The sequence below is a fragment of the Anarrhichthys ocellatus genome, unplaced genomic scaffold (genome assembly GCF_004355925.1).
Source record: "Anarrhichthys ocellatus isolate YVR2014 unplaced genomic scaffold, GSC_Weel_1.0 scaffold27, whole genome shotgun sequence".
In the NCBI taxonomy this organism is placed as follows: domain Eukaryota; kingdom Metazoa; phylum Chordata; class Actinopteri; order Perciformes; family Anarhichadidae; genus Anarrhichthys; species Anarrhichthys ocellatus.
In genome coordinates this window covers 5,576,095-5,588,861 of record NW_022280057.1, presented here as the reverse complement: position 1 = coordinate 5,588,861, position 12,767 = coordinate 5,576,095, and the positions used below count along the sequence as shown (strand labels likewise).

Genomic DNA, 12,767 nt, shown 5'->3' with positions numbered 1-12,767 from the left:
TGAGACCGATAAGGAAAAGGGAGGGTAAAAAAAAAAAGACTAAAGTTATAAAAAGAGACGCAATAATGAGTTGTGAATGTTAGCCTGCAACCCAGGAGATGAATTTATAGGAAATGATAGAGAAGCCACACCAGGGGCCACAGAGCATGAAGACTAGATACAAAGGCAGAGTAAAAGGCTGCACCAGAAATAGAGAGATTGATTTAGAAATCTTTGTGACCTTTCGGGTCACTGAAATCCCGCCAGAGCAACTTGTGCCAGTTCTCATAGACTTTCCTCCCCTGAAAGCCATCCATCCATGAAGCTCTAAAGAAGCAGTAAACTGTTTAAAGTTTAGAGTGCAGTGGTATTTGTGTCAGCATGGGACACGGAAAGTAAAACAAATCTTAAAAGACATGAAATGATGCATGCATGGATACCATGCCTTCCTGTGTCTGCCCACCACAAACTGGACTTATTTGCCAGCAATTCCATTAAGGCAGAATGCAACAGGTTGCTTGGATTACTCTGCCCAGTCTCCAAAGGCAACCGTTTGTTGCCGCTTTACCCCAGCAGCTGGCACATGCAAGTTAGAGGACATGATTAGAGAATGGAAGACCTATTCGAACAATTTCAAAAGCAATTTACCCTGAAGAGATGGAGACGAATAATAGGCGGCGACACGGGGGGGGGCGGGGAGCTGTGTGTGAGTTTCTGTTGCTCCCTCGCTTTATTCTCTCGCCCCTGTCTTTCCCACACACACTCATTACGCACACGCTTCACAAGCGAGACTGTGGTTCCCTGCGCTCTCAGGGAGCAGAACAGAGTAGCGGGGGCAGTCGTCTCAGAAAAGGAAAAGTGGCACGAAGGTGAGTTGATTATTTCCTACTTTATAATTGTTAAAAATGAATTGAATGAGTTGTTTGTGTGTGTGAGAAAATGTAGTCAATCCAGCTGTGCTTGTGGTCTAACAGCATCATTGAGTTTGACTCAATATTTACTCTGAGTCTGCATTGATTTGCTGGTATGCATTTCAGCAGCTAAACAGGAATATTAGAGGAACATAGTTTTCAAGTAAAAGGCAGAGATAGTGAGGCAGTAGTCTATGATTGGTTAGTACGACATTCAACCTCTGTCCGGAACAGACTCATAGCACCAGTTACTGCTCTAAAAGTGTGTCAGCTTAGTCGTAAGAAAACTATTTATTTCTGTTTTTGTAATTGTGCTTATATCTGAGATTCAAATTCCTGTTTGTGGTTGTAAAGAGATCAACTGAGTCAATCCTGAACCTGGTGTGAGCATGTGAAGTCTGCACAAAGACAAATATACAAAGGGGTCATTTAATCAGTACTGAACATGAGGAAGTGAGATTATGCTGTGTGTGTGTGTGTGTGTGTGTAATTTATCTTTTACTGGTTGCTACATGACATATTTTGAAGTTCTACAATTGAACACTATTATGTTGATAATGTTTCTGTAGCTAGTGCTCTTTTCATATTTTATGTACACAGAAAGTGTGCTTTATACTGCTAATGCTTACTAATGCTAACCAGCTTGTTTCACTTCTGTTGCTAAAGCTGTAAAAACATACTTCACCAGGAGAAGAACTATCTGACGTCAGATATTTAAAGGAAATCACTAAATCACTATTATGGCAGCAGCTTAATTAAACAAAAGCAAGTAAGACACAAATGTATTACAGTGAAAATGTTGCACATCATTATTTTTAGAGCTTAAACTGTGGGGGTCCAAGTGAGCAACGACAAGTCATTGTGCAATGTGTGTGTCTGCTGAAACAGCCAACAGAAAAAATCGATGTGGTTAAGTGTCATGACTTGGTCAGGGATCCATAAGCATACATTGTAGTTCCTGGTTTAATACCAGAAAGAGCAACTATAAGAAATGACAGGAAAATTGTTGATTCTGGACCTGTGCAAGTGTGTTTCTCTATACAAATGTCTGAATGTACTTACACCTATTAAGTTGAGCTACTGCATCCAGAAGCTGTAATGTTGACATAACAGAGGTGTGGTGAGGACAAGACTGACAAATCGAGGGCAATTCATTATCCCTGTGTGACTTAAACGTGTGTGTGTATGTCTGAGACACAGATATGCATGCTGTTCGTATCAATGCATATTTTATGTGCCTGCTCCCCCCCCCCCGTTGTCTGTGAACCTGTCTGACCTCACGTCTGTCGCTCAGCGTGTTTCATTTTCACGCTTCGTCAAGATTTCACAGCTTCCTTCCACTGGTCACGACACACAACTGTTACCAAGCAACCCACCATCCACATCCCTTTCTCTCTCTCTCTCTCTCTCTCTCTCTCTCTCTCTCTCTCTCTCTCTCAAGGACAACACAAAGACAAACAGGAAGACAGACACGAGCACACACACACGCAGACCCACTCACATCCACAAAAATGAAGACAGCTATAGATTTCTTTGCAAAAGCAGGGGAAGCGAGTGAGCCAAGTATTTTTACTCAATTGAATTATATCAGAATAAATAAAGCATTCAGAAGTCTGATTGCATTATGTCGCTGTGATGGTCGCTGCTTGCAGGGACATCTGTGGGCCACTTCAGTATGACAGTCCTCACTAAATAAATGTTTATTGACCTCATAACAATTCCTTGCTTTTCATGTAGGCCTATAGTAAATCTAGAATAAACAATCTACAACTCTGCTAAAGAGTTCAGAAGATGGCATAATGAACACGAGCTACTGCCGCTTTCACTCGCACGCCTGTCTAATCCTTTGACCACTCTGCAGTTGACCAACCACTCCCACAGAATCCATGTGACTGAGTGCATGGCGTCACTGCGTGTACTTGGGCCGTGCGGTGCTGCCGACACAAAGCTCCCCACACGTTTGAGCAGCATTGCAGACAAATGGCAAGTGGTGTGTTTCGGTGAGTCATCTTGCCAAACCTCCTAACGGCAGATACGCTGACTGTGATTGAGTTTTAAGGGCTTGAATGAATCAATGAATCAATGAATGGGTTATTTCCTGCAATTATTCTGCAGCAACCACAGAACAAAAAGTGAATTTGACACCCTTATCCCAATAGTTCAGTGATTTTTAGTAGGGCAGAATTAAGCAATTTCTCCGCATAAACATAGTTTAACACATTACATTGCATTGGTGACAATACACATGATTACTTAATGATTGGGCTGAAGAAAAGACACAGCTGGCTGGTATAAAAAGGTCACAGAATGAATACTTGGTATTTGGAGAATCTCCAATCAAGCAACGAGTCCCAGTTGAGAGGTAAATAACCTCATTACTCATCTCCGAGCTCAGACCGTGTCTGGTGAAGATCCACTGCTCCAAGTTCTTTTCTGCCTGCCTTTTATCTCAATACCCAAATTGGGCTCTTTTCACCAGACCACTTACTGAGTAATGGAAGGTCTAGATGGGGCAGATTGAAGCCTCTCCAGCTCATTTGCATCGTTCTTGTGCTGGAAGATAGCTGACAGTGAGAGGAAGCTGTCTCTGAGTTCCTTAAGGTTAACCGCTTAATATTTTTGTTTTTCCAACTGTTACACACAGATAGACCTGGGCCAGGACAACCTCTTAACGCTGTCCTCAAAACCACAGACCCATACACCCTTTTGTTGTCTCTTGAAACAGCATTCTCCTGCAGAAAACCACAGAAAGTAGAGCAGCCTTTAAAACACAGCTCTCAGCGGTCATTACAATCCATTACAGTCCTCAAAATCCATTACTAAGACATAAGTTTCAGGTTGTGAGTTTGCATGCAAGCCGACATGCGAGTGCGTGCGCTGTAGTAACACTCACCGTTGTCTTCCATTAGGGACAACTAATGAGAGGTTTGTGAAAGAAAACAGATGGTCAGTAATGAAGTATCACACTGTCTGAATGAATGATGCTTTATCTACTATCATTCTTCAACTTAAAGGTGAATGACTGACTGTGACTTCCTGCTGTAACGCATTCTGCGCAGACTAACAGTGACTTGATGAAGTAAAATCACATACAAGACATTTGTGCTAACTAAGCTTGTGCTCACCAGTGATTCTTGATAACAGAGTGGCCAGGATTGTATATTAATAAAGTTTTATTATAACACAAATGTTTATGCAAAAATAAACAGGAAACGAATATGGTTATGCTCAGACACACGTGCACTGTAACATGGGAAAAGGAACTAATGCATTTGGCTGAAGGCAGATAAGTGAACACACCCTCATATACATTATGTCCCAGGGTTGAGACGAGGTTAATCGAAAGCTTCTATGGACTATAATTCATGTCCACATGAGGACATTCCTCACAGACGCGTGTTGGATCCAAGCCAAAACTAGTTCCAACTGTGCACGTGTTTGTGAGTGAGACAAGAAAGGGGTTGACAGTGGGAGAGACAGATTTGATTTGATGATGAAAACAGTTGAAATGTGAGGTCTCAGTGAGTCAGTCAGTCTGTGGCTCTGTCAAATATAAAGGCTGAGATGTCATGTGCATTTGAGAAAACGCACTTCATACGTTAGTGATTGTGTTATCAGTGTTTGCTCTGGATGAAGTTCAAAGCAGTGAGTCGGTGACAGAAATGTGTCCATGGAACAAAGAAGCCGAGATTAGAGGAGTTCATAGGTTAGAGACGGTGTTCTGGTTTCAGTAGACCCAGATTTTAATTAAAACCTTTCTTTCTGTGGCTCCTTTTTTTTTCCGTCTTCATGTGAAGCCAGCGTGTGCACCTCTCCAAGTCGCGCTCTCTCTTTGAGGTGATAAGTGAGCGGCTCCTGATAAAGTCTGGCAAATGTCCCAACGTCCATTACAGTGTTAGAAAATAGACGAGCAAACATTACCCACCACCCACTGACGCAAACACATGTACTCCACACACACATCCTCACTTATCAAGTATGCGCATTCCTCCGAGCACACATTAAAAACTCATGCCGGCATGCCATTAATGACTTCACAGAAGACAAATAACATTCTGAAACTCTCTCGACGAGGTCTATGTAAGAAACAAAAGCTGAAATATCCAAAAGCAAATGATTTTTGTCAAAATTACCTTTACAAACTACTAGAAATGACGTCTATGTTGATTGTTTGACAAAGAACCTTTTTGTTATTCATGGCCACTATAACTGTAACTGTATTTATTATCATATCATTATTCACTCACTGCTCTCATCAGTCAAACCAAGCCTTCCATCCATGGCATTGCTGCATCAAAATGTTATTCATATTTAACTGATACCGAAACAAGACTTGGCTTCATCTCAACTGCAGCAGTTTGCTCAGAGATACTTAGTCATGCTGGCTGTTTACACAGTGGCACAACTTGGCCTAAGCTAAACAAACTACTGTTTTGTTTCATATTCATATCATGGTTTTATTACAGATGGATTGGAATTCCCATTAGCGTTCGGTCTGAAATGGCAGCTTCACTTTTGCTTTTGTTTTGTTTTTACTTGATTTCTTTATATTCTCCAGTCTCATGATAGTTTGTGACTCGGTTTATACAAAAAATATTTTTCTGCAATAGTGTATTCCATCGTTTAGTGTACTGTATCAGTCCATAGTTGGAGAAAAGGGTCTCAGAGTGCCCAAAGATAAAATGCGCGCACACACACACACACACACACACACACACACACACGCACACACACACACGCACACACACACACACACACACACACACACGCACACACACTGAAATGAAAATACTGTGTCTCAATATTTTGTTAAACAAGAGAAATGGGAATGTATGTGGTACATAAATAGTTGTAATGCATGTAAAGTAGGCTACTGTAATAAATAAACTATAAATAAATCAATAAATTATATATAACAAGCTACAGTTCTAACCAAACCTCTTTGTTGAGTGAGCATGCCAGTGCAATATCTGAAACTACAGGAAATCCTGTGCTGATTACCAACTGTGTGTCTCATCTCTATCCACTAGATGTCACTACAGCCACAGAAGATGGTGTTGAAGCCAAAGCGAGGCCATGGACCAACAAGAACAGGAACACTCTGAATGATCATATGTAATAGCGGTATATGTGAGGCTAAGGCTTATGATGTGTATGTCCTCTTTGGAAAAAAGAGAGACCTCTCATTTAGTTTAACACTGAAAGGAAAACGTAACAATGGTTTGCATAAAGCTCCAGCGATGAAGTCATCAGATTGTTTCCAGTGAAGCACCAGCGATAATGTTGTCACAAGTGATGCTGGGAGTCATCCTGTCCCTCCTCATCCTTCTGACCGTCAGTGGTAATGTGCTGGTGTGCCTGGCTGTCTGCGCCTCCCGACGCCTCCGCTGCCTCACCAACTGCTTCATCGTGTCGCTGGCTGTGACGGACTTGCTGCTCGGCCTCTTGGTCCTCCCTTTCTCCGCCCTCCTGCAGCTCAACAACGAGTGGCCGCTCGGCCCGGCCTTCTGCAACTTCTACATCTCCATGGATGTCATGCTGTGCACGGCCTCCATCCTCACCCTCCTGGCCATCAGCGTGGACCGCTACCTGGCAGTGACCATGCCTCTGAGATACGCCTCACTGGTGCTGCCGTGGAGAGTTGCTGTGGCCATGGCCAGTGTTTGGACAGTGTCTGTGGCCGTGTCTTTCTTGCCCATCCAAATGGGCTGGAACACTGTTAACGGCACAGTGCAGAACTACGGGCCCTGGGCTCCAGTGGGAAAATGTCGTTTTGAGCTGAACAGGCCCTACGTACTGACAGACTCTCTTCTCACTTTCTACCTGCCTCTGGTGGCTATGTGCTGGACGTACCTACGAATACTTCGCATTGCCCGGGCACAGGCCAAACGCATTATCAGTGCCCGACCCACTTCCATCACGAGCTACAACTGCAGGGACAACCCTTCCACCAGTACCACTGTAGTTTCCAGCGTAACAGCAGTGGCTCTGCGGGAGCACAAAGCCACAGTGACACTGGCAGCAGTGATAGGGGCTTTTGTGGTGTGTTGGCTGCCATACTTCATCCTGTTCACAGTGTTGGGCCTAAAGGAGCAACCAGACCCAAGCACAGTACCAGAATACTCCATTGTGTTGTGGCTGGGTTACACCAATTCAGCCCTCAACCCTATTCTTTATGGAGCCCTCAACAGGGACTTCAGGTTAGCCTACACCCACCTACTGAGATGTCGATGCCCTACTTACGGTGGGTGGATGAGCCGGCAGCCGTCTCAGACTGTAGCAGCAGGTAAAGCCGTAAAAAGCTTGAAGTGTGCAGGTGAAATTGCACAGGTTTCAGAATTCAATTAATTTAAGAGTGGGCGTTTATTTATGAACAACAAAACGTTGCAACCAGGGTTAACACATCATATGTTCTTATCCCAGGTTCTCCAGTTTTTTGTCTTCTTTTCCTTCTTTCCCCCTCTCAGCCAGAGACCAGCTTACAGAGGTGACACTGCTGTGTGGACACACCCCTGCCACATGCAGGGCAGGTCAAACAGAGCAAAACTTAATGCTTCAAGAAGTGAACAGCAGGACAGCCACAGCAACTATCCATTTTGCAAACGGCACTGCTGTCACAGATGTCAACGCCAATGAAAGGTAAATTATTATTCAGCATATACTTATAGTATGCTTCATGAACACCAACAAAAAAAAAAAAAAGTACATGACCTGACATGATGCTGAGATGTCCACGTTGGCAATGTTCTCACATGCAGAGTCATGACTCAAAACTCAAAAAGTGATCATTCACATCCAAATTTGGGTGAAAATGCTCACAATGAACACTCACAATGAAACCGAGAAAAGACCGTGATCCGTGCATTATGTGACACCCCGCTCTCAGTATGTAATTGCACCCATCGTATATTCTTCCTTTTAAACACAAAATCTGAATCGGTCACACAAACATTTTATACTTCGCTAATTCCTCTCTGTGAGTGCAGGTCGTGCTGAGCCTGTGCTGGTGAGGTGGGTGCTGTGTACCGCGGTTGCAACCAAGAACCAAAATCCATCAGCCAAAGAGGAAAGAGCAACAGACAGACGACGGAAGATGGACAGAGATTTAAAGCCCCTCTTTGGAAGCCTTCAGTGCTGCAGTTGAAGCACCCATAATACAACATGTAAGTAGATCTACACACAGACATCCCTGTTACCCCCCACAGACGATGTCGGGCCCAGAACAAATGAACTGTGACACACAGATCCTAGCGGTGTCATCCACGCTGCATCAGGCCATATGGCAATATGCTTATTAGGCCAAGAAATTTGCTTTCAGCACAGAGGAGATACATTATCCAGTTTCACATCCTGCTCTCATTTCTTTGTTCGCACTTTGTGAAGAGTATTGACTCAGCGGTTTGCTCTTCGTATGTGCTGCTTTCGTAAGCGTGTATTAGTTAAAGCAACAAAACAACATCTTCATGATAACCGACACATTCTTAAAGACCGCCTGGTCATTCAAACTTGAGATCAGTATCTAACTATATACATGAGTATTATACATTAAATGTGCAACATCAGACACTTAAGCCAACATAAGCACAGCCTTATGGCTTTTGTCATATTTCATAAAGCCAGTACGACTAAAAAAACGAACTAATGATGCCTTGTTCTGTCTTTAAGAGGAGAAATCATTACAGCACTCGGATAGAAAGCTAACATCACATCTTACAACTGTCTATATTTGGAGAGGTATTTCTCTAAACCTGAGTGGTTGATCTTTTTTTTTTTTAACTAAAAAGGTCAACCAGCAGAATGTATTATTTATGTTTTATTGTAATCTCTTCTCTTTTTCTGAACTATTTGTTTTGGTCTTCAAATTGAAAATGTATTTTGTGTTGTTTTTTTTCCATTGCTTCTTTGAAAGAAAATGAATAATTACAGCAGTTTCTCAGCGCTAAAATATTCTTGTGTGTGCACACAACTTTTAATATCTCTAGCACCCATCATACCTCCTAAAAAATGAATGTGCAGCTCTGTATTGGAAGTGATTGTTGATGCAGCAAATTGACTAATCTCTATACCAAGAGGTGGCGCTGATCCACACTCAGTGGTTAAGTGAATGATTCTTTCCTCTCCGCATACTGTAAACCCAATGTGTTTGAATCCTTTTTTGATTGGCATGTCTCTTCTGCCTGTTAGCAACCACTCTATCCATAATTCAACAAACAAAAATTGGAGAAAATGGGACCTCAGCAACTCCACACCTCATCAGCAAAGACCAACTGTACGCACACAGCCGGCCTCTACCAATCGAGAACCGAAGAAATGACGATGCTTCTACGTGGAGGGAGCTACAGCAATAATCACAGATATGCTCTCGAACTAACGGTGGGTAGTATTGAAGCTCTGGAGGACCGAATGAGACCAGCCGATTAACACGTCGGTCATCAATTTCATGAACTTAATTATTTATGCTGACTCGAGAGTGCACTCCAGTGGAAACACAACGTATCACAACTTTAACCTCGACAAACTAAATGGAAATGGATGTTTCACAAACAGAGATTGGAGGGGGAAATGTGATAAATGGACTTTTATTAAACTAACCTCTCCATGTAGAAACTAATGTTATGTGTCTATTTCGAAAAATGCAGATTGTGTCTTTTCTGATGCTTATTCAGTGGCATAAAGCTGGCAAATGTATGTATTGTATCATATTGTAAAAGTAACTGAGGACTGAAAATGGCTTGTTGCATAATTACAACCATACTGTACGAATAAAGGGCAGCTTAAATAAAGAATATAATGTATACTACCATTTTTAGAGGGCAAAATGAATAGTCTGTAGGCTGTAGTTACGTATGGATAGCGATTATCATGTGGGATGATGCGGAAAACATTGTATGAGTGGTAATACAAGTATGGAAACAATTCATCACAGCTGTCAGCACACATTGCCTCAAACTATTGCCACATTAACACTTAACCTTCTCCATACTTCAAGCTATTTCCTTTGAGGACTGAGATAGGAGCGTACATAATATCCATCTGCATGTCAGATGGGGGGGGGGGGGTTACAACCCATTCAACACCATGAAACAACTTAGATGGTATTTATAACAACCAAGCATTCCTTCAAATCAGCTCCACAGATTTTAATCTAACCATCAATACTTTGCGCAAGGAAGTGATCCCCTCCACCATGATTACACAGTGAAATAAGAGGGACAAATACACAGTCCTCGGTTACTCAGAGACAATTATGTGCACTTTTACTGTTATTTTAAAAACGCTCTGCACTTAATCTCTGAAAAGGATTCTGCAGACGAGCTACTCCCCCCAAAAACATACAGTTATGGTCAAGAATCCGAGATCAATAAATCATAAATCATTTAAGGAGGAGATTGCGGCAGCAAGCAGTGTTGGCATTAGGAATGAGGAGGGGTAAAGTGGGAACTTGACATTTTTAAAGGCCACTTAGCACATGTGATTAGATGTTAGTTTCCTGAGTCGGTGCAATCTCCAGCCGGCTCACCTTTGCTTAACTTTGACCGAGATCAGCCAATAGAAAGCCTGATGCACCCCGATGTTTGAAAATGTATTATACCATGATGTTTTAACACTATATAGGCTATATAGTGTATATATATATATTTTAGACATATGCTGCAACCAATTGCATGTCGGAAGTCAGTATTCCTGACTTGCGATCTAAATGCGGCACAGTGCATCTGCCAGGGAAAACAAGGCCGCTTGCAGGGAACTGATGTTTGTCTGGCAAGTCTGTGAGCTTCACCAGCATCTACAGAGGACCTACATCCCACCACAGCGCCATTAGAGAAGAGAATAAAACGTAACTTTCAAGAAACTTTATGAGCTTAAATTTTTGAAAAACTAATTTAAGACATTTTAAATGTGCAATGTAAGGAATTCAGAGCATTAACATAGCAGCAAACAAGTATTTGCTGTATAAAGATACGTGGAGTAATGTCTGCCTGTGCAGAGAATGAACTCTCCCTCTGTGTGTGTTGTTATCCGAGCGTCTCCTTGCTTTGTGTACATAGCCGGGCCGGCCATTTGTGCTTTAGTGCATGTTACATGTGAGCAAGCACTACTGGTTAGCTCACGGCCGCCGCTCTGCACTGCTGTCATACGGCGGTTACAGCTGATAACACCATCCCATCGATTGGTGTTGTCCCAACAGCGTAGCACCCACCCTCCAGTTGCCCCTCAGCTAAACACTGTTAGCTCTGTCTGCACTCGCTTTTAGCACAGTTAGCTACGAGCCGCAGGCTCAGCCGTCGCCATGTTGAGAGCTGTTGAGAGGCAATATAAACGTTCCCAATCTCGTATTTAGCAAGTTTAAGGATCTGGGTAACCCTGTTAAAAGAGACGGGAGGCGTAGACTTCTGGCTTACCACTTGCTCGCAAAGACATCTATCAAGCACAAATCAACTGAATAGAAATGGCAGCTTCAACGTTGTTACATACAGTTTCACATCACAAACACTGCATAAAGTAACACTTGGTATAAAAGTTTATTCTGCCGAGGTTCACTGTGTGCGCCGTCAAGTTGCTGTGACATAAGGTCCGTTTATGTCGGGGCTAGATGGACCTTACCCGAGTTTACCAGTTGGAATTCTGATTTGCAATTTTCTGTATTGGAGGTTGGGTTCTGAGTCAACATTTATCTATTACCTACCAGAACAATAACATTACGTCACTTATATATGTATATGACCATTTCTTCAGCCGTGCAAATTGTTTAGCTTCATTATTAGTGTTGAGAAAAATACAGAAATGCGACTTCCACGATGTATCCCTCCAGCACGGATCAAAACACAGAGAAGATTTTCACACTAAAGACAGTCTCACTTTGAAATACAGCCTCTTGACTTCATTTGTTCAGACTGCTGAAGCCTCTTATTAGGCCCGGGTGAACGTTAGAATGCATCTTTGCACAGACCAAGGACTGTATTTTTGTCCCCAATCACTTACAAGGTAGCAGCACGAGAAGGGATTACTTCTTGAGGATAATGATTACAGTGAACAACTCTTTCCAGGTACAGAGCAGTGAGTATTTTATCAACCTAATAATAAACAATGTATCATTTAAATGCCTTTAAAAAGGCTTTTTCTGAGTCACAGTGAGAAGAAAATGACAAACAGATGCAGTAAATGTTTCATTTAGGGGTTTCATGGCTGAAAACCAGAGTAGTTAATAACTCAGAGATTCCGTCTTATCTGTGCTCCGTCCTCTCTAACTTAAAGACATTTATTAGGCTTTCATCTCCTTTAGTCTCGCTCTATTCCTACATAAACATCATGTGTTCTTTGGTAATTCTGGTCACTTGCTACCCGTCTCCATTTCTTGACCATTGACAGCTCAGACTACATGAAAACCATTCATCATTGCTTCTTTAACATCAGATTAATGTGGTGGAAAACAAAACATATGGACTCTCTCTCTCCTTCTGTCACTCTGATGCACACTCACACACACATACAGTACCCACACTCGGCTAGCTCTGTATAAGCTATCAATCATAGATTTTGTCATTATTCAACTGTGTCATCGACAAGCCCCTCTCCTCCTTTCTCTCTCTAGTCTCTGACTTTGTCTCCCTTCTTCCCTCCCTCTATTCTCTCTCTCTCTCTCTCTCTCTCTCTCTCTCTCTCAGACACAGACAGAAGAGAGGGAATCATGAATCATAAATCTTATGAATGCCATCTAAAGACTGCTCAGCGCTATGAGAAAGAGAGATGATTGATAGACGTGAGTGACTGTGGCGAAAGCAAAGAAGATGGCCAGAAGGTTGTAACCAGCAACACTGAGGTCAGAAACCGCAGTTCAAGGGTCAAACGTATCAGAGGAGGCACAATATGGCCAAG

General features: G+C 42.4%; 1 protein-coding gene across 2 annotated transcripts; it reads left to right on the top strand.

Annotated features, from left to right (window-relative positions):
* Positions 1-739: 739 nt before the first annotated feature.
* hrh2a (histamine receptor H2a) lies at positions 740-9,874 on the top strand. Of its 2 annotated transcripts, XM_031862916.1 has the most exons (5): positions 740-848; positions 5,921-7,176; positions 7,358-7,529; positions 7,877-8,053; positions 9,075-9,874. In XM_031862916.1, exons 2-4 carry the CDS (start codon positions 6,171-6,173, stop codon positions 7,884-7,886), a joined length of 1,188 nt encoding a protein of 395 aa, XP_031718776.1. In that variant the 5' UTR covers positions 740-848; positions 5,921-6,170; the 3' UTR covers positions 7,887-8,053; positions 9,075-9,874. The 2 variants fall into 2 exon arrangements, with proteins under 2 accessions (XP_031718776.1, XP_031718774.1); XM_031862914.1 differs by lacking the exon at positions 740-848 and having other exon boundaries at positions 2,378-7,176.
* The last annotated feature ends 2,893 nt before the right edge of the window (positions 9,875-12,767 follow it).

Bases quoted from the DNA above. Each gene is read 5' to 3' on its own strand.
- hrh2a (XM_031862916.1), top strand. From the start codon at position 6,171: ATGTTGTCACAAGTGATGCTGGGAGTCATCCTGTCCCTCCTCATCCTT. The intron at 7,177-7,357 runs GTAAAGCCGTAA...TCCCCCTCTCAG, and splicing joins GTCTCAGACTGTAGCAGCAG to CCAGAGACCAGCTTACAGAG.